The 22,282-nt window shown below is 50.7% G+C and overlaps 1 protein-coding gene across 10 annotated transcripts in view; it reads right to left on the bottom strand.

Annotated features, from left to right (window-relative positions):
* Window positions 1–22,282, bottom strand: part of PTPRN2 (protein tyrosine phosphatase receptor type N2) — a 1,017,982-nt gene that overhangs the window by 22,470 nt on the left and 973,230 nt on the right. For all 10 annotated transcript variants that reach the window (XM_045387364.2, XM_045387363.2, XM_045387365.2 and 7 more), the window contains 4 exons: window positions 18,096–18,215; window positions 16,734–16,900; window positions 11,231–11,284; window positions 8,661–8,725 (listed from right to left, as the gene is read on the bottom strand). In XM_045387364.2, coding sequence (XP_045243299.2) covers window positions 8,661–8,725; window positions 11,231–11,284; window positions 16,734–16,900; window positions 18,096–18,215 — 406 coding nt within the window. The remainder of the gene's footprint in view (window positions 1–8,660; window positions 8,726–11,230; window positions 11,285–16,733; window positions 16,901–18,095; window positions 18,216–22,282) is intronic.

The following is a 22,282-nucleotide window of genomic DNA, read 5'->3' on the forward strand; positions in this document are numbered from 1 at the left end:
GAGTGCGCATGCTGGGCCAGGTTGAACTGTGGAGCTGTGTCTGCAACCGGAACCTCAGAGGGCAGGACTTTGATCCCCTCCTGAATTTCCAAACAGGAGTCTGAACAGAAACACGTGGACTCAGGGACCAGTGCTTGCGGTATGCCCTGAGGGCGACACAACTGCCCCCACAGGGCTGTGGCCCCCCAGCCCCGTCTCTCTCCTGTGTTCTCTCCCACATCCTCAGTGGCTGCCTGCTGCCAGCTCCCTCGCTGTGGCCTCATCCAGCTCCTGCTGGCGTGGTCTGACCCCTAAATGTGTGCCAGCAAGGCCTGCGTTGGAGGGAGGGGAGGGCCTGGATGGGCCTGATGGGCCTGGATGGGCCTGGATGGGCCTGATGGGCCTGGATGGGCCTGGATGGCCCTGATGGGCCTGGATGGGCTTGGATGGGCCTGATGGGCCTGGATGGGCTTGGATGGGCCTGATGGGCTGGTGCCAGCACCCGGGACCAAGGAGGGAGCTTGCAGAAGGGACGGCCCTCGGCCAGGTGGGACCTGAACGACATCTTGTGGCATCCAATGGGCCTGAGGTGTCTGCGTGTCCATGAGGAGAAGCAGAGGACTGCCCAGGTGAGGACATCAGACCCTGGAGTGGGTGAGGAGCCCCTGCAGCCAGGCTGTGTGAACCCTGGCTCAGCAGGGCCGGCCTGACCCCTTGCAGGTGGGAGACCCATGAGCTGGTACTCAGTGAGGACGGCCGCATGCACAGGGACGAAGACCCCCAAGGAGACCATCGAAGGATGGTGGGCAGTGCCCACACGGACACCCACAGTGTGTTTCCCAAGACCAGTGGGTCTCACACGGTCCACACACTCCCACCTGTCGATCAACACCAGGGCCCACTTGTGCCCCCCCTGTGCCCCGCCTGTGCCCCGCCTGGGTGGGGTCAGCCAGACCCCTGGGTCAGCCGCGCCCCTGGACCGCTGCTCCAACCAGTGTCCATCGTCTGCCCCTTACACGGGACAGGGCACTGCAGTCCGGCCCAGGAACCTGGGGACACCTCACGCCCCACATCCCTCACTGTTTCTCTTGCACCAGAAAAGCTCAGGGGAATGAAAGGCACGGAAAACAAACAACGCGCAGTGGACGAGGCCCTGCTGCTGCCCGACGGAAGGCAGTTCCTCCCTAGAAGAGAAAGGGGCAGACAGGCTCCCTCTCCCCTTCCCTTCTCCCACCTCACCCAATCCTGGGCACTGTCTCAGCCTGAAACTTGCCTGAGCGAGACGAGAGACAGCGGGCCGAACGTGCCTGTGAGGTCCCTCTCCCGCTGACACCTCGTGTTTTCACGTTTCAGCCAAACATAAAAGCGAGACGTCTCCCGCCCAGCTCTCCCGTTTCTGCCCAACCCTCGCGTCCCTCTAAGTCTCGTCTGCAGAAGGCCGAACCCCATGTACGTGCACCTCCTTCCCCTGGTGCCCAAATGTGCGGCTCTGTCCGGCTCAACCCTCTGCTGGGCCCCGTGGCTGAGCCGGCCTGTTCTTCAGTTCCAGCTCCATCCCCTGGCCCTCTCGGTCCTGCACTGCCCAGCTGGTCCCCCGGCTGTCTGGTTCTGCACTGCCCAGCTGGTCCCCCGGCTGTCTGGTTCTGCACTGCCTGGCCATGCCATCCCCTCAGCCCTCTGGTCCTGCACTGCCTGGCCATGCCATCCCCTCAGCCCTCTGGTCCTGCACTGCCTGGCCGGTCCCCTAGCACCTGCCTGAGTTCTCCCACTTCCCTGTAGACTCCAGGCTGTGCCGAGAGAGAGCTGAGCTCAGCGGCCCAGGCCCTTCACCACTGGCCCTCAGTTTCCTCTTCCTCCAGTAGTTTCCATGACAGCCCCAAACGAACTCCCCAGCTAAGGTGCCCCTCTGTCCCTGGAGCCCTGGAACACACCACGCTGTGCCTCTGAGCGCCATCCCTGGGGTCGTGTCCCTTCCACCATCCTCCCTCTGGGGCCTTGAGCCTTTGCAGACTGAGCAGGGTTCTGCATCTGACCCTGGCTGGCCGGAGGCCTTGAGGCAAGTCACCCAACCTCCCAGAACTGCTTCCTCAGCTCGCAACAAAGTGGTCAGAACGGACGGCCCCTAGGGCCCCTCCATTTGGTGGAACGCGTTCTGCGGGTCTTCCTGAGCCCCGGCCCGTGAGTGAAGCTGCCGTCTCTGCATCTGGGAGTGTCCTTGTCTGCTCCCCACCACCCTGCAGCCTCAGACCCCTGACCTGTCTCTCGGCAGAGCAGGAAGATGCGGCGGGAGGATGGGGCTTCCCTGTTTTACTCTCAGAACCCGCGCCGGGCAGGCAGCAGGTGCCAAACCAGCGTCAGCATGGACCCAGCATGCAGTGGACACTGCCCTGCCACCAGCTGGAGCCACACTTTCACGGTTCACCCTGGCATCTGCCAGAGAAGGAATGGACCAGTGGGACTCCAGAGAGGACAGACGGTGGGGGATGTGCCCTGGGGAGGGGAAGGCTGCGCCCCCCCACGCCACAGAAAGGAACCTGCAAAGCCCGGAGTCCTGGGGCCGAAGGATCTGGCGTGACCCACCAAGGGGGACCGGCAGTGGCCAGCCTGCCCAGGGCTCTGGGGACAGCTCCGGGCCAAGGCAGCCACCCAAGGTCTTTCTGTCTAAAGCATCTTACTGACGGCTGTGTGAGACCCGATCAGGAGGGGAAAATGGAGCGGGGAGACCAGCACAGGAGGGATGACGGGGCTGGGCCCGGGGAGATGAGAAGAGGGTGAGGGTGCAGTCAGGAGCCACCGTAGTGCCACCTTGGAGCCGTGTGGCCCACCAGGACCCGCTGTGGTGGCGGAAGTGGCTTCCAGCTTCACCGCCTGGCGTCGCCATGGTGGCTATGTCACGCAGCTGGTACAACTGAAGAGCTGACTTGTAAACTTTATCCAATTTTAGCGACTCTAAGGAACCACATGTGGCTGCTGTACAAAACAAGGTGGCTCTGGAGGGCGGCTGGCCTTCAAAGTCCGGGGAGCCATAAAACACGATTCCGCAAAGACGTTCTGCTGTCACCACGCACAGCAGATCAGGACCCAGGTGCTCCCATGTCACCACGCACAGCAGGTCAGGACCCAGGTGCCCCCACGTCACCACGCACAGCAGATCAGGACCCAGGTGCTCCCACGTCACCACACACAGATCAGGACCCAGGTGCTCCTGCATCACCACGCACAACAGATCAGGACCCAGATGCTCCCATGTCACCACACACAGCAGATCAGGACCCAGGTGCTCCGCTTCACCACACACAGCAGATCAGGACCCAGGTGCTCCTGCGTCACCACACATAGCAGATCAGGACCCAGGTGCTCTTGCACACGCTTGAGGTGACGGGCTCTCTGCTCCATAGCCCCTCTCACTTCCCACAGGCAGTCTTCCATCTACTACTGGAACCTGCCCTTAAAAGTTAAGAAAATATAGGAGGAGATCTACGAAAAGATAGGAGAAGATATTTGTGACTTTGGATTTGACCAAAATATCTTGGGTATGATACTAAAAGCACAGGAAAAAAAAAAGAGAAAAAAAATATTTTTTGAGGTATGTTTCTCTCTTGTTTCCCAGGCTGGAGTGCAATGGCACGATCTCAGCTCCCTGCAACCTCCACCTGCTGGGTTCAAGTGATTCTCCTGCCTCAGCCTCCATAGTAGCTGGGATTACAGGCACCCACCACCACACCTGGCTAATTTTTGTATTTTTAGTAGAGACTGGGTTTTGCCATGTTGGCCAGGCTGGTCTCGAACTCCTGACCTCAGGTGATCCACCTGCCTCGGCCTCCCAAAGTGCTGGGATTACAGGTGTGAGCCACAAGAAAAAGATTTTTAAAAAGATAAACTGGACTTCATCAAAATTGAACACTTGTGTAACAAAGACACTATCAAAAGAGTAAAAAACCCTGATGTAATGGGAGAAAATGCTTGCAAATTACGTATATGATAAGGGAGTAGTATTCAGAATATATAAAGAACTCTTAGAATTCAACAAGAAAAAAACTGAACAGCCCACTTCAGAAATGGGCAAGGGACTTGAAATGTCTGTTTTGCTCAAGTTGATACACGAATGGCCAATAAGCCATTAAAGGATGTTCAGCGTCACTAGTTGTTAGGGAAATGCACATTAAAACCACAGTGAGATCCACTCACATCCACTGGGATGGCTGTAATCAAACAGCCAAGAGGTAAAGAGAATTATGGTCGATGCGGCCGTTCCGCCCCAGGGACAGCTCCAGGGATGTGAGTGGACATCTGCGGATCCACATTCACAGCAGGAATTCTCACAACAGTCCAAAGCTGGAAACAATGGCAATGTCCATTAATACCCAAATGAATCCTCAAAGTGTGGTCCATCCGTGCCATGGAATATTAGTCAGTCATAAAAAGGAAGTTAGTGCTGACACACACCACAACACAGGCCAACCTTGAAGGCATTATGCAAAGTGACATACACCAGTCACAGAAGCACAGACGTCGCATCACTCCACTTAGATGAGGTGCGCAGTATAGTCAGATTCATGGAAACAAAGAACGGAAATGATCCCTCCCCACAGGCGAGGAGATGTGTATCCACACACACAACAGTACCCAGGTCCAGTCGCTGAGTCTGAGAGCTGGGGCTGGATCTACACCTGTGTGGACACCCCACCATCCACTCACATTCACGCCGTGAGGTTCCTTAGGAACGTACTCCTAACTAGCTGAAGTTTAAAGCTCACTCCAGCACGGGCTCGCAAGCCGTGGGGATTCATGCTGGAACACAAAATTCCCAGTCTGCGGCTCCTGCCAGACAAAAGAAATGAGTCCCCCCAGACACACTCTGCATCTTGTCAACAATCACAGCCGCGGGGGGGCCATATGGCATCTGCTTGGCACAGCCTCCATGGCACCTGGGGCCCCAGAGGCACCCCCTTCCGGCCCAGGCGCAGACCCTGGTGGGAATGCTGTGGCAGCTCGGCCACACTTCTCGGCCACTGCATTTCTGTGCTGGCCCCTGGGGAGTGAAGCCTGACTCCGCGTAGCATAGGCTCAGCCGACCTGATCTCTGGGGAGCCCCCCCAGTGCTGGCTGCTCCTTGTCCCTTTAAAAAATTTTGGGGGATGTAATCCCAGCACTTTGGGAGGCCGAGACGTGCAGATCACAAGGTCAGGAGATCGACACCATCCTGGCTAACACGGTGAAACCCCGTCTCTACTAAAAAAATACAAAAAAACTAGCCGGGCGAGATGGCGGGCGCCTGCAGTCCCAGCTACTCGGGAGGCTGAGGCAGGAGAATGGCGTAAACCCGGGAGGCGGAGCTTGCAGTGAGCCGAGATCCGACCACTGCACTCCAGCCTGGGTGACAGAGCGAGACTCCGTCTCAAAAAAAAAATTGTGGGGGAGTAGAAAAATACCCTCATAAGTGAGGTCACTGACAAAAATGTAAATGTAAAAAGCACAACCTTAGACAATATCTTGCTTGAAAAAAACATTTTTTGCTACATGTGAGCAAAGCCCTTCAATGAGAGAGGAATAGGCTACCTAAAAACAGATTCCGGTGCACTTATCTAGTATCGATGAGTTAGAAACGTTATCTGCTGCAACAGAAATGCCATGTGCAAGTGCTTCACAGATTGGTGCCTACTTTCCCTCCACACAACCCTTTGCAGAACATGAGCCTGTTGACTTTCATTCCAAACTGCATCATTGTCTACTTGCTGCTAAACTAGACAGTGGAGAAAGAACTTCAACTATTCCAAGTTTGCTTTTAAAGGCCTTTAAACTAGGCCCAAAGGCCTTAATCGCTGACAGGCCGTGTGGACAAGTGCTGCTCTGCTGTCTGCGGCCACAGCTGGTGGAGCTGAAAGCACGCAGGCCCTGCACGCAGGACTGGAGGACCCTAACGTCAGTGCTGGCACTGCCCAGGAAGCTTGGGAAGGGCGTTCTCCAGTCTTCTGCAACACATTCCTTTACAGAAAGGAAAATGGGAAGAAAGGTTTCACGTCCAGGGCTCTGGGCCTTTGATCATTTGAGAAACGCTGGGTCTGCAACAGGGGCCTCCGGCTTCTCAGGCCAGACAAAGACGCCCGGCCACACGGGCAGGGCCTAGCCTGCACCAGAACAAAACCCCGGCGCCTCTCAGTGTGGAGGCCTGGGAAAGGCCCACCTCAGCCGGCAGAGGGGCCGCCTGCCCTTTGATCTCTCCTGAGACCATGGCCTGGGCCCCGGGTCAGGGAATTTCACACCGCACACACCCCAGGGAAAGAGGAGCAGGTCAAGAACAGGAGGGGGGTCACCAATCTCAGCAAAGGCCCCAAGCCGGCCCTCTCTGGCCAGTTCCACATGGCTGCATGTGTATTGTCCAAAGCTGAGCCCATCTCAAAGTGGAACTGACATTACATGCCACAATGGAGCCAGTGAACAGTGGCTCAGGTGCCTGGACAATATGCCAGCCCTGCCCCCCGCATCGGGGTCTCGAGGCCGGGACACACTTCTCCATGTTTCCTTCTCTGTGGAGTGAACCTGAGCCACTCAGAACCCAGGCTCCATCCCATCCTTGTGGAGATGCGCACTGGGGCCACCTGCATCCAGCCGCCTGCCTGTGCTTCTGGTACCTGGATGGGCAGGTTCCATTGGAAACACAGGTGCCCCCAGCAGCTCATCACGTCACATGTTCACAAACACAGGCTTGGTCAGAAACACATCAAATGATCTGTAACGTTCTGAAGATATTTTGGTTTAAGAGAAGGAAAATCTTTATGTGTGAGAGAAAGAAGGGAGGGCCCGTGATAAGGGGAGAAATACAAATTCCACGGATAGCTCTGAGCTCCAATAGCTGTAAATTTGGAAAGAAAAAGAAATATTTGATAAGATACAGCAGCATTAATGGACAAGGAAAAATGGACGTTTAAATGACAAAAAGGATTGTGTCATGTCCAAAACAAACAAACAAAAAAGGATTAAAAGTATTACCAGAGTGTTTGCATTTTGTTTTTGTTTGCCCATTCCCACCACTAAATGAATCTTGGGTGTTTAAAATGATATTTGGTGGCACAAAAACTGATTTCATTTCTCCCCAGCAGCCAGTAAAGGATGCTGGTGGTGTCGGGTGGGTGTGGGGTGTGGGGCTGGGCTGCAGCCCTCCCCTCCACTGCAGGACGCTGGAGAACTCGCCCAGGCTCTCCAGTCCTTCTGCATAAAGTCATGGCTGTTGTTTTATCTTCACGCATTTATGTCTTTTTTTCTGTTAACCAGAAGAAACTGAAGTAAGGAAAACGCTTATTTTAAAGTTGCTGGCATTCATGGAAGTGCATAGAAACTGGTTTCTATGATCGATGCCTGCTCCTGTCACTGGGCCAGTGACGAAGAACGGGATGTTCTGGAAGGTGGAGGTCTCCATATGAACACATATATGTGCGTGTGTGTTGACACGAAGGGAATTGTTGATTCACGCTGGGAAAGAGACTGTGGGGTGCTGCCATCTCAGCGCCTCCCACCTTCCATGGGACGCTAATGGGTATCGCAAGGCTGATGCAGACTCTTCTCAAGTAAGTGTCAGAGGCGCTGAGTCAGGGGAAGCTGGACACATCTCTCTGCCCCGGACTCCTCAGGGCCTCTCCCTGTGCACCTGCCCTGTGATGCTCAAGGAGCAGACTCAGTGCGTGCCTCCTCCCGAGCTCACCCGTCTGGGGAGCCCTCTCTCTGGCCCGGATTCAAAGAGATGACCTTAGAGGTTGGGTGTTCTGGAGACCACCTTTTGAGAAATGCCAGAGCTCAATCCCCATGCTTTTGTAGCAGAAAACTGGATCCCAGAGAGGTTAAAAGCTCTGTCCAAAGTGATAAACCTCATTGCTGGCAGAGCTGGACCCGTGTGCAGATCCGCTCTCCCACGCTGCTGCTGGACCCGGCCTCGCACCCCGTGCCTAACGTCTGAGACATCCCACGCCGTCTGCGCATGCTCCCGCTCTGCCAAACCTGTCCCCCACCCACCACGGGCCTCAGTCTGAGACACCCCACGCCGTCTGCGCATGCTCCCGCTCTGCCAAACCTGTCCCCCCTGCCACGGGCCTCAGTCTGAGACTCCCCACGCCGTCTGCGCATGCTCCCGCTCTGCCAAACCTGTCCCCCCCGCCACGGGCCTCAGTCTGAGACTCCCCATGCCCTCTCCGAGAGGAAAGCCTCCCATAGCACACACAGAGATTCCCTAGATAAGAAGGACATTCACAAAAAGGGCTGAAAGGCTCATTTGAGATGGGGTGATTGACATTTGATGGCAATTACTAACGGATATTTTTAGTGTGACTCTACTGCAAATACCGTTTTAACAACAGTGAAGTTACATCGAATACTGGAGCGACGTTCTGCACCGCAAGGACACTGAAGGGCCCGAGGGTGGTTTCTCCGCGGCTGTGAGGTTAACGCTGCAGCGTGTGCGGCAAACACCTGTCAAAGACCCACCGTGTGCTCGGCACACAGAGGCAGGTAACGAAGGACCAGTCTCAGAAGCAAATGTGCTCGCTGCAAACCACCTTCCTATGGCCCAGCAGAGGGACAACAATCAGCGATTTGTTTCCGGGGCCTCCGGTGAACACTGCACCCTACGTTGCCATAGCAACGCCATCCCAGCTCTGAGCCACAACAAAACCGCAGTGTCTGCGTCTCACCTTTGGCCATCTTGTTGAGAACCATGTCGATCAGGACGTAGGTGCCGCTCCGGCCTGCACCGTCACTGCCAACAGAAGGAGAGAAATGACAGTTGCCGTCCACACGGAAGCCTGACCCACCGCACAGCTAGTGACAGTCCATTTCCTTCACGCTTAAGTGGGGCCGGCGAGAGGAAAGAAGGATGGCGGATGAGAGCGGGGGAGGAAGGACGCGGGCTGGGAGAATCTAAGTGAGGGCGAAGGGAGGCCGCTGGGGGCTTCCAGCCTCTGAGCAGCTTGTGGCACGAGCTGCTGTGCTCAGGTCTGTTTCCCTCTTGCTTGTTCCCACCTCTTTGGCCAAAGACGTGGAACATTTTGCCAGAACAAAATGAACTAAGTGTTGGACTGTGTCAGAGTTGATGGCATTTGTATAGAAGATATCTGCAAGGTGCTTTCTCTAGGGTTGCCGGGCAACCTCCCGAGGAGAGGGGAGGGTGCTGGGCGGCTGGACTCCACTGGCTCACGCAGGCAGGGACACTTTGGGCACATCCCCCTAGGCTGCCTGCCGCCCTTTTTAAACGCAGGTCCTCCCTCTCAGAAGGAGAAATTGACATAACAGTCGTTACTCAATCATATTCTTTAAAAAGCACTCTCATTTCATCTCTTTCTCATCCCACCAGCTATAATTGGAATATTTACCATCTGGGCTAGAGTTGTAAAAATGTTTTGAATAATACCTCAACAGTAGCAAAGGAAAAAAAAATCCCTTTTTTTTCTGGAAGAAGAGTAGCCTCAGCACCATCCTTTCCTCAGGAGGAATGTGTGAAGCCATTTCCTCCCCCCGTGCAGACACTGTCACCGGGTTGCACAAGTTTGAGAGGCCTACTTAAAAGTACATAGGGCTTGGGCTCACACCCACAACTGGCTTTTAAATGGAGGACCTTTTACGTTTACAATCCTAGCAAAGTCAATTGTGACTTTCTGGAAAAAGAATAAATGTTTCCCTCTCAAGACTTCAAGAAAGACGTGACTACCCAGCAGATAACACGCTTTCCGTTCTGCTTTCTATGCTGTCTATAATCCCAAGAAACGATGGAACCCTAGAGGTGAGTTTTTGATCATAAAGAATCAGTACATTTTGGCTTTAACCTGTTTCCTCAAACAAATGGTTGAAAAATGCTGTAGTTGGGACGGTAAATGTTTCAAAAACATCTCGTTCACATCCTCACACCCTCACTGCATCACCAAGGAGGAGAAGCGGTCGGCCTGGGCCGCATGTAACCCTCACTGCTCATTTCAAAGGGCCGCGGCGAGCATTGTGGTTGCTGAGTGCGTTTCTCACTTGTCTTCTATGCACAGCATATATTCACATGAATATTTTAAGATCTACTACAAAAATCTTCCAACTAAGTGTAGCTTGTCTTGATACATTTGTGGGTAAAAGATGTTCTACTCTACTCTTTGAGGACAACAGACCATAATCTATTTTCATCCTCCTCTCTCATAGACAGGAATGCGCACACAAAACACACATGCCTCTTGATTGGATTTGACAGATTTGGTGTTTGTTCTTTGGAGACAGATTGCCTTTTTATTCCAGGCAGGAGGAACATTCTATAAGACACTTCTAGAAAAATGGAATATGAGTTCTTCACCAAAAGTAGTTGGGTATCAAGTCCAGCAGAGACAGTACTATTAGGTTGAGTTTTCTTTGCATAAAATCTATTCTTAATGGTGTGGTTTTAACATACTTAAGGATACGAGTCACTGAATTTTTACCAAGAGGCCTGAACCCACATGATAAACTGGAGGTGGCTGTACCTCCTGTAATGACAGATTTCGTCCCTGTTCGTAACCGGTCCCCAGCATTTCTCACCATCTGCAGAGGGTTCTGAGCCTCTGCTGAACATCCTGGTGGCTGAGACAATGCAACAGGCTGAAAACATTGTCTCGATGTTTCTGTGTCATGGCACCATAGGGTTTAAGAACAGGTAAGGTGGCAGGATATGCTCATGGGTGAGTAGAAGGCAAGACACTGCACCGTGAGCTGCTAGAAAATGTGCTATGTGAGGCCAGGCGCGGTGGCTCATGCCTGTAATCCCAGCACCTTGGGAGGCCGAGGTGGGCAGATCATTCGAGGTCAGGAGTTCAAGAGCAGCCTGATCAAATGGTGAAACCTCCTCTCTACTAAAAATACAAAAAGATTAGCCAGGCGTGGTGGCGGGTGCCTGTAATCCCAGCTACTCGGGAGGCTGAGGCAGGAGAATCGCTTGATCCCAGGAGGTGGAGGTTGCAGTGAGCCCAAGATCATGCCATTGCACTGCAGCCTGGGCGATAGAGTTTAAAAAAAAAAAAAAAAAAGGAAGCCATGTGCATTTTAGCAAAAAAAAAGCAAGCCATTATATAGACATAATACAAGCAACGCCCAATTGTATTTACCCAAATGGCATAGAAAAGTAAGTTTATATGTTTGGTTTCCTTTAGAAGTGCCAGTTAGTTATAGTTATTAAGCAATTAGAAAGTTAAGCTTCTCGCATAGATTATTTTTTGAGGTAGCCAAAACTTCTTAATTCATTAAAAGTTGTACTTGCCTGCAATGAACAATTATTGGACAAGAACGGCCCCTGTAGCACTTGTTTACTTTTCTGAAATAAAAAGAGAGATAAAAATTTTAGTTGTGTACTAAGACTTTGCGTTAATCCAAAACAACTATTAAAATAAAGCCCAAGGTCTGTGTGTTTGAAGTCATTTTGCAATCGCTTGTTTTGACAGAGAAAATGAAAATTATACACATAATATCAAACATTTATTCTTCTTCTCAACATGACGTTATTAATCGGAGCTTTAAAACCAATGTTACCCCTTTACACCGCTTTCTCCTTTCAAGGAGGGTGCCAGGCTTTGAACCAGTGGACTCCTGGCCCGTCCCGCCCGCCCCACCCCTGCAGGCTCTCTCCTCTTTCTGTTTCTGCTTATGTTGTCTTGACCTTTCATTACACTACATCTTGATTCTTCACTAAAATTTTTGAATTTTGCAATTTATGCTCAACATTTCTTACAGTCCAGACATCATATTGGAAACTGTTATTTCTGTACTATCTAAAAACAGCATCTTCAAGGGCATCTGTGACCTGTCAGCTTTTGGTAGGGATATCTAAATTACGGAGAAACCTCCATGAAGTCCAAGACAAGTCCTTTCCATGTTTACAACTTCGAGTAGACAAACAACTTCATTGTGCAGAGTTTAGATCAGAAGTTGTGAAAATTAGAAATGAGCATACATTTAAGATTTCATAACCAACCCCTAAATCAAAACAGAGGGCTGATTTAAGATTCACTCTGTAAACTCCAGGTCTTTTTTTACATTAAGTGAAACAACTAAACCTGTTTATGTAGTCCATTAAAGTTGTCAGTGAACTATTTCTGAATAAGTAAAATTAAAGACAGAATCTCAGGTTATTGGAATAAAGCATGTGTGAAAGGGATGTGTTCTAAAATGTGCTGTGTGAACTCCTACAAGAAACAAATGTAAAAAAATGGAAGTATGGACCGTAAATGGGAAAATGTCACGTTTCTTTGCAAAGGCTTGCCTATTCAGCACCAAATAGTCAGTGGAAAGTAAACATTCCATCAACTGGTTGCTTTTCTACAAACCTTTGAAGCCAGAAGGGGCAGGGTGGCCGTGGAGGGAGAGGGGAGGTGAGTGTCCAGTGAGCAATGAGTGGAGGGATGCTTGAATACGGCGGAACCCAAACCACAGAGCTTTCTCCTTCTCTCTTCCTATTCCCCTAGGAGTTATCAGAACAAGGCCCTTCTGACGGGAGTGTGAACGCCCAGTCTGGAGGGCACAACAGGAGTTAAAGGAGCAGCTGTGGGGCCTGGACTCAGGATGCCCACCTGCAGATGGGCCGCGGCCACAGCCTAGCCAGGAGGCACTTGATCTGTGCTGCCCTCTGGTCTGTGAAACACGAGGGTGATGCCTGAAAATGGGGCGGGCTCAGACACAGCACAACCAGCAACGGCCTCCAGGGCCGCATCGCTGTTTCTGTTAGAGGTGTTTGTTGCTTCTGGGGCACACGGTGGTGTGAAGGCTTTGGGGAGAGGTGGGGAACACAACAGTGAACTCCTTAAAGGTAACAGCACTTGTATGCCAGAAGGCCTTGAACATTCTTTTTTTTTTTTTTTTTTTTTTTTTGAGACGGAGTCTCACTCTGTAGCCCAGGCTGGAGTGCAGTGGCCGGATCTCAGCTCACTGCAAGCTCCACCTCCCGGGTTCACGCCATTCTCCGGCCTCAGCCTCCCAAGTAGCTGGGACTACAGGCGCCCGCCACCTCGCCCGGCTAGTTTTTTGTATTTCTTAGTAGAGACGGGGTTTCACCATGTTAGCCAGGATGGTCTCGATCTCCTGACCTCGTGATCCACCCGTCTCGGCCTCCCAAAGTGCTGGCATTACAGGCTTGAGCCACCATGCCCGGCCAGGCCTTGAACATTCTTGGTCCCTGGAGAATAAACAGGTTGGAAGACAGACCCACCATGTCTACTTCTAAAATGTCCCATTCCTGACTCAGGCTGTGAAGCATCGAGGGCTCCTGATGACGGAATGGATACCAGGCCCCAGGGGTGCACCCCAGCATGGGGGTGGGAAGCCCTCCAGCTCGGTAAAGACCATGTGTGTGCGCATGAGACTGCACGCATGTGCGTGACATGAGCATGCATGTGCACACGTGTGCACATGTAGAATCAAGCAGGCTCAACTGTCAGACCAAATGGTGAGTGGCTTTGCTTTGAAAGGCCTTTTGCCTTTGGCAGAGGAGTTTACTGGCCGTGGCTCAGCCTCTGAATCTTGCAAATGGGAACGACTTCAGTTCTGTTCCTCCAGCTTCCTGCTGTGTTTAATGCCTTGTGGTCCACTCTACGTAGAGACTAAACTCAGCTTCCGGAAGTCCACACCTGTCAGTCACCAGGGGTTGCTCATTTTTTCCTCATGAGACCAAGTACACAAAAAAAGGAACAGTAAAACAAACCAACCCCCAACCCCCAAACCAGGTGCGCTTGAAGAAAGTGTGCTGGTTTGAGGAAAGGCCAGTGTAAGAAGTCAGTAGACAGCGATAGCTTATGGCCAGCTCCTGCTTTGGCAAAATGCAGTAATAACCCCCCTGGCTGGGAAATGCTCCTAGTGAGTGAATTTGTGGCTATGATGGCCTCGACTTGCTTCCCCACTCCTGAAACTCCTGTGTCTATCTCACGGTGTACGTAAGATACCATTTTCTCTGATATGTTGTGCCTGGTGGCCTTGGGAAGGTTTCGCTGTAATTTTCATATCCGTACCAGCCCCCACCTTGTGCTCAACCTTTTTACAAAAACCCGCAGGCAGTCAAGGACATGTGCAGTGTAGATACAGGGTGTGGCACAGCTGAGGACTTTATTTACAAAGATCTGCAGTTGTATTGTTACACGCAAAGCATCACAAATAGAGAGGCAAAACCACGACATATTGAACACAAGAGTTCATCCAGTTGACCCAAGCTGTAGACCATGGATTATTCAGGAAGGTGACACAGCTGCCTCATTTGACTCCATCAGAACAAAGCATCAGTGAGCAAAAGGTCTCCCACAGTAAGAAAAGTTGATATTATAGAAACTTCCGCAACAGGAATTCACTGAGAAAGAACGATTAGTGATACAAACCAACCCCCGGGTCACCGGGCGAGAGTGCACCGTCATGCAAAGCACCAGCAAGCAAGGTCAGAGGTCGTTAGAGTCTCAGAAAGGGGCTTCCCACATCGCCCCCTGCAGGACAGTCACAGTTTCCAATGATCACTTTTGTGACTATGCAACTGGGCTCATATTACTAGCTGCAACATCACAAAAATGACACTGGCCACCGCTAATTAGCTGGCAAGGTAAGGGTTTGTCCATTTTACCGTGAGCAGCGTTAGTGAGCGCCATTGCACACAGCAAGAAGGGAGAGAGTAATACGAGAGAGAGAGAGAGAGAGAGAGAGAGAGAGAGAGAGAGAGAGAGAGAGAAAGAGAGACAGAGAAGTTTTTAAAAGCAAAGCCCTCACATGTGATGCTAATTATCTCTTAGCAGTTTCTCTTTAAAGTGTAAATGTGCTCCCTCTGGGCTCCAGAAATATTTAATTACACATCTCGGTGCCTGGCGAAGGCGCCAGGCCAGAGTGAGAACGCCTCGTCTATTGTTCAAAGATAAGAAACCCTGCAGCATGAAGATGGCTGGTGTCTTCAGAAGTGGTCTCACCTTTCCGGTTGCAGAAATCGGGGTGGCTATTTTATAGAGAAAATCCACCACCAGCAATGCGTGTCTAAGTGTGAAGCTTTCACTCAAACCCGCCGTCCAGGTAACACATGAAAGGCGGCCTTGGCTGAAATGCTGGGCAGTGCCAGGTAAGGCAGGCAAGAAAAGCTTTCTACTCTGACGTGGCTTTCAAAACCGTGTCTGGGGGTTCATTAGCTTTTGAATTTAACAAAAACCTTCTTAGGCTGTATCTCCTCAGACTGTGGAACAAGGGAAATTTGGGAATTCAATTATTCTTGGTGATGAATCGTAAACACAGAGGGTTGGTGATGTATATGTTCCAGTCCATATATGGATATGGACATAGCAACATGCCCATATGCATATATGTGCAAACACACTGGATGAACACAAAGACGGGGTATTAAGATGAATTGCTGTCTTTGTAGCTACATCCATTTTGCCAGGAATGACCGCTTTTTGAAGACTCTATTTCAGGAAATTATGTAAGATTTCTACATAGTATGTCTTTAGAAATAAATCTGTGTTGAGAAAATGTACATAATGGCCAGGAAATTAGGGTGGGCAAGGAAGGAACTGTGTGCAGTAGTTGTTTTAGGATGTACTCAGGACTCTGGATCCACGCTCTGCGTCCCCAGGGAAGGTGACGGCAGGCAGGGGCCACTGAGTGTGTGCTGTGGCTGCGACGCCAGATTCGTGTGTGTCCTTGGAGAGGCTCTTGATTGATTGCTATTGATTCAAATTACAAAAAACTGTATTTTGCTTTTCAATGTAGACTAAAAGGCAAAAGAAATTGTATCATAACAAGCGTCAGAACCTGTAATATAGAAATTCAAGAATTCCACAGAGAATTCCAAAATCCCTTCTTTACGACAGTCCTTGTCTTGTTAACCTCCCTCCAGTGACATAACTGTAGACCCAAGGATGAGTGACTGTTAACAATCAAGTCACTTTATGATAGAGGGGCACAGCACTGGATTAAAATGCATTTTGTTCTTATTCTCCTTGTTTGGATATTTATCTCTTTTCCTCAACAGGCAGACTTCTGATCAGTTAAATGTAAGATATATTCTAAACAATTTAGAGTTTGGTCATTGATGCTGTTGACAATTTCATTTTCCTTGTGGTGGCTTATTCACTAAGCACCACCACCTAGCCAGTGTGGACCGACTGTTTATCACAATCAAAGCTGTGGTCTTACATGCTGCTTTTTTTTTTCATTGTCAATTTCTTCCTGTAAGACAGAGTCTAGCATTCATTTCAACAGTTCAATAAATACACTCTAAAACCAGACAACTTACTGGGTGACCGGTGGACTGGAGCAATGAACAAAAAAGGTCAGTTTCAAAATAGCCCTAAAAATATAGACAGCCACAGGCTCAGTGTCTCCGGGCTTTCCTGCAAGGCCACCCAGGGTCGTATCTGGGCCTGCACTTGTTACCTCTTTCCACCGCGGCCAGATGAGAATCCAACCAAAAATCCGAGCTTTATTCGTCGGTATCCTGTGGCTCATACACGTTAGGCTCTTTGTCAGTGGAAGAATCTTATCAAAAATAATGGCCCTATTTCCACAATTCTAAGATGCCTATTCTCCCTCACATTTTAATACGTCTGAAACTAGAAAATCGCTCACAATTAACACGTGCCGTTAATGGAGCCTTCCCACCTCTCGCTTCCCTTCCCTTTTCCCCTGCGGTGCTGACACAGACACTGCCCTTGGCGCGAGGGGCATCTTAGAAGCACAGAGACCTGGCATCACTCCCCCTCCGCCGCGCACTCAGCGCACCTGCCCGGCCGGCGGGCTGTGCGTTATACCTGCGGAAGTCCAGGAGGGATCTTGAGGAGGAGGGGACTCCTCGGTCATACCAACTCAGGAAGTGGAACTGGGTCACGGTGCGCGTCTCGTTGGTCTGCAGGTTCTTCAGATAGAAGCTCCTCACCAGAAAGTCCTCGCACCAGATGTGCTCGGAGACCAGGTTCACCTGGTAGGTAGGGAGGGCAGGAGGGAGGGGGACAGAGACAGGTGTGGACATCGTGAACCAAACTGCAGGCACTGAGGAGCCCAGGGCCATGTCTGATGAGAGAAGGGGGTGCCGCAAAGAGGCCCCATTTCACAGCGCAGGGGGGTTCCCTCGGCTTCACGGCCCCCTCCCACCTTCCCAATGTTAACACTTACGCTAAAGATAGCTCCGTGTGAGTGTGTATGCTTAATGTTATTTAGGGGCTTGAGCATCACATAATTTTTTTAAAAGTTACAATCCAAAACTATCCTACTTTTTGTCTTTTGCATGTCCATGTTATATAAACCCTCAAAAAAAGGAACCAGAGAAAAATTACACTTTTAAACAAAACCAGCGACACAACTATGTGTTCTGCTAAATGGTTCCACTCTAAGTGAGACTCCATCGTGATGTGCACGCCTGGATCTAGAGCAGGAAAAGCAAAAGGCTCACGAGGTGCGCTGATGTGAACCCGAGCACAGGCACTTCCCAGCCTAAGCGTTTCTGCAGGAACCCCAAAGCCACAGCTGTGTGGTTTAGGGTTCACACTTAAGCCTCTAACTCACTTCCCCCTGTGGAGCTTCGGCATTCTCACTCCGTTTAATGCCAAACAGAATCAAAGCATGCATTCTAGTGCTGGCTTAATTGCCTATGTTTATTTAGTTCATTCTTGACATGGGCAGAAAATCCAGCGAGATAAATAAACTGGTCAGCAGGTTATCTTCAAATAAAAAGGTCACATGATCCAGCCACAAAACTCCAAGCAGAGCCACGGGGAAGCCACACGGCTCAGGCACTGGCATCAAGGATGGGAGCCAGGTTCTTTTTAAAGACGGACCCCACTTAAAGGCCTGTTATATGGGACCAGGACCATGCTGTGAGGCAAATGTTTTTTCTACTCTGTCAGCATTTGGATTTAGAAAATCTAAAAAATAAAAACCACATCACATTCCCAGGGTCTGGTTCATGACCATACAGCCGTGTGAAGCATCCACATGGGCAGTATGGCCCTTGCGGGTGGCTCAGCCTCCATCCCCTGAACATGGGGGGCGCTGAGCCTCCCTGCACGGGGCCAGGCTGCTGGGGCCGTAACGAATCCCATTCAGAGGAGGAGCGGGGCCCAAGTGCTCCTCGTCCAGCTGGCGGGTCCTGGCCTGGGTGGTTCTGGTCCGAGTACCTCATAGATGTGGTAGAGGTTGGAGCCTTCATCTGGCCAGTAGTGGTAGCACTGCCGGACGCCGTTCTCTGTGAGGGGCGTCAGCATGACGATCACCACGCAGCCGCTCTCCCACACCATCTGTGGACAAAGAAGGCCCGTGGCCACCGCGTGACTGTCTCATCACCGCGTGACACGTGTAATTACTGCACTCGGAAGCACAGTCCAAATTTATTCCATTCATAGGACATTTATTTCATTTTCTCAGACATGTTTACTCTGCAGCTGCCTGAGTGTCTCTGAATGCACTGGCCCATACTTTGCATGTTCCATGAAATATTAGAAATCCCCGCAAATTTATCCCATGCCATTTAGAGCTTCCTCAGTTCTAGGTTTAGCTGGGTGGCTTTCCAACTTTTGATCTGTAAAGGAAACTTTCTATAATGCCACACATAACAGCCAGCGCTTCTCCAGGTGGTGCAAGTGGAACTCGGCCGACACCCTCGCTTGCTGGTGGCTGGCATCATTTTGCTCACCTAGAGAAACGTTTTGCTTTGTGAAGCTGCTGTCCTATCAGAAGCAGTCTCCGAAAGGCTTCTTTTCAAAGTACATCACGGAAAGCAGCACTGTACTGCTGCAATTTCATTTGTTTATACTGAAATATGGCAACACTATTCAGATTAAAGCAAATACCAAATTGATTTACTAATTCTTATTAGCCACATTGAAACACAATAAACAAAAGCACATTTAAACACACAGAAATGACAAAGACACAAAGCCCTCTGACCTCGCTTCTTTGCAAACACAACTGGCTACTTGTGGCTGTAAGCCTCCATCTTAACATTTACAGCCTAATTACCCAAAACCATTAATCCTGTGGGGCACACTGATGTGGCATGTGTAGATTTTTATTAGCATATTAAATTATAGAGTGAAGAGGGTCTGCTTTTTCTGCAATGGGTTATATTAACTTGGCAGAAATGTTTGTAAGCAACTGCATTTAGATGTAAATTTGGTATCCAAGACAGTTTCTATTTCTTTTAAAAACAGATACAAAAATCCAATTAAGATCTTGTTATTTAAAAAACCCTCATATCTCAAATATAAAATGTTGTCATCGTAGTGCATGTTACTGAATTCCACATTTATATTTTAAAAATCAGACATATACATGATATTTTCCTCTTTTAATATTGATTTATGTTCTCATGGGGCTGAAATGGGGTACCTCACTGTGTATCATTTACACTGGAAGCTAACGGAACCAACTGAAGTATTTACGAAAAGCCCACAAATAAATATGAATTATGCTCAAATTCGCGCACTTCCTTTCTCCTTAGTGCCCATCCAACAACAAGATGAAAATTCAAAGCGTGTTTCTTACTAAGCTTTTCAGGCTTTCAAACCTGCTCCTCCAAATCGGTACTTCCATCACATAACAATTTAATGTGCCTTCAGAAGGTGGAGAAGCTCATGGAAGCCATTACGAAAATGAGGAAAAACACAGATTTTATGAGTGTAATAAAAATACAATGATCTAGACCATAAACTAATCATCCAGCACTCGGCTCCTTGCCGCCCTAGTGTGACATTACGGAGCCCCATCGACTGGGGGGATCCGCGCGGCCTGGAAGCCGCGCTCATTGGCTCTCGCATCCGCCCTTCATTACGGGGCGCCTTCCCGGCTCTCTGAAGATTTGGTTAAGATTAAATCCAAATGAAACCTAATTTAAACAAACAATCCCAAAGGCACTCTGGGGAATAATATTTCTTTTTAGGTCACTGTGTATAAAAGCAGAGAGGGGAATTTACTAAATCAAACAAATAGGCAGCCCTATTGGGCACCAATATTACAAGCTGTTCACGGATCTGATTACATTATCTTGTGTTCCTTCGAATCGGTACATAGCAACCCAATCTAGGAGGGAAACTACGGCATTTCTCCATCTGTTTCCAGCCTTCAACAGCAGCGCCTGACCAGTTAACCTCACAACATATCGCAAAAATCCGTTTGGATTTTGGTACGAATACAGAATATCAGTAAAAATCCCAGTCAAGTAAGGTTCAATTTCTAATCGGGGAGAAGTTTCACTATTTTCTTTCTCATTGGCTTGGTCTTTGTTGACAGGTGAAATACAGAAAGTGCTCACCCCTGGCACCTGTGACCTCATTTGGATACAGGATTTTCAGACGTAATCAAGTTAAGGTTGGTTTGTGTCACAAATCTTTGAGAAATCTAAAACTTTCTTTCAGGAAGTAAATAATGACCCAGGGTCCTTGTTTGATCTTAATGCAGTTCATTGGAATAGGCAGTTTACAAAACTGTATTGTTGAATTCCAGAAATGACCATTTCTAGCACTTCCTGTTTGGTGAAGGGTAAGAGAATATGGCCCCCATGGCCACGTGCACACCCGAACACCTGCACACCCGAACACCTGCACAAGTGAGCACCTGCACAGCCGAGCACCTGTGCAGCCGAGCCCCTGCACATCCGAGCCCCTGCACAGCCGAACACCTGCACAGCCGAGCACCTGCACACCTGAACACCTGCACAACCGAGCACCTGCACACCTGAGCACCTGCACACCCGAGCACGTGCACACTGGAGCACCTACACAGCCAAGCCACCTGCACAGCCGAGCACCTGCACAGCTGAACACCTGCGCAGCAGAGCACCTGCACAAGTGAGCACCTGCACACCCGAACACCTGCACACCCAAACACCTGCCCACCCAAGCACCTGCACACCCGAACACCTGCACACCAGAGCCCCTGCACACCCGAGCCCCTGCACAGCCGAACACCTGCACACCCGAGCACCTGCACAGTCAAGCACCTGCACACCCGAGCACCTGCACACCGGAGCACCTACACAGCCAAGCACCTGCACACCTGAACACCTGCACAACTGAGCACCTGCACATCCGAACACCTGCACACCCGAGCACCTGCACACCCAAGCACCTGCACACCCAAGCACCTGCACAGCCGAGCACCTGCACACCCCTGCACACCCGAGCACCTGCACACCCAAGCACCTGCACACCTGAGCACCTGCACACCCGAACACCTGCACACCCGAGCACCTACACATCTGAGCACCTGCACACCTGAACACCTGCACACCTGAGCACCTGCACAGCCGAGCCCCTGCACACCCAAACGCCTGTCCACCCAAGCCCCTGCACACCCGAACACCTGTCCACCCAAGCGCCTGCACTGCCAAGCCCCTGCACACCCGAACACCTGCACTGCCAAGTCCCTGCACACCCGAACGCCTGCACACCCAAACACCTGCATACCCGAGCACCTGTTGTGTGTCAGGCACTTGGCTGGAGGTGCTGGAGGGGCAAACCCCGACCTTGGCTGGTGGCAGAGTGTCCCTGGGCACTGTGGGATTCCATAGCCACCCACGACACCCTCAGACTACAGGGTTAGAGTCTGGGGTTACCCCTCCTGGAGCAGAAGCAGGTGCCACCATCCACCACCAGCCCTGGATCGAACCAAAGCCACCAACATGGACTGAGAATAAGCCGCAAGTGCCGGATCCCAAGTGCGGACAGCTGGCACCACACTTCAGAGAAGAACTGACACTCTCCCATTATACACGCTTCTTCAATGCAGCGTCCCCATGCCTCGGCATCCCCCTTGAAGGCTCCAGCCGTGCCAGCTCTGTGGGCCTGGGGTGGGGAGGGGAGTGACGTTGCGCTTTGCTGTTTATGATTCCAGCAGGAATGGAAGTGGTCAGCCCAATGGTTCTCAGAGACCACCAAACACTGGGGTTAAAGCCTGCAGCCAGGCTCTGTGAGCCCAACCCATCCCGACGCGCCCAGCAGGGGCACAGCAGCTTGCGGTGGGGGTCTCCTGATGGCTGTTCAGCAGCAGCAAGTGGACAAATTCAGTAATTTGGACAGTGATCCGATGAACAAGAAATGCAGACTTCGGCTGTTATTTGACCTCAGTAAGTTTACTGACTGTAGATTTAAAAACCATATTGTTGTTTGTTACAGGTTCAACGCTGTCCTCCCCACAGCCTATACTGACGTCCTAACCCCGGTACCTATGAATGTGGCCTTATTTGGAAACAGGATCTTTGCAGATGCAACTGAGCCGAGAGTGGGTCCCAATCCAACGTGACTGTGTCCTTGGAAGAAAAGGGAAACACCTCAAGAAGGCACAGACACAGAGAGTGGCCATGCGCAGA

The sequence above is a fragment of the Macaca fascicularis genome, chromosome 3 (genome assembly GCF_037993035.2).
Source record: "Macaca fascicularis isolate 582-1 chromosome 3, T2T-MFA8v1.1".
Lineage (NCBI taxonomy): Eukaryota > Metazoa > Chordata > Mammalia > Primates > Cercopithecidae > Macaca > Macaca fascicularis.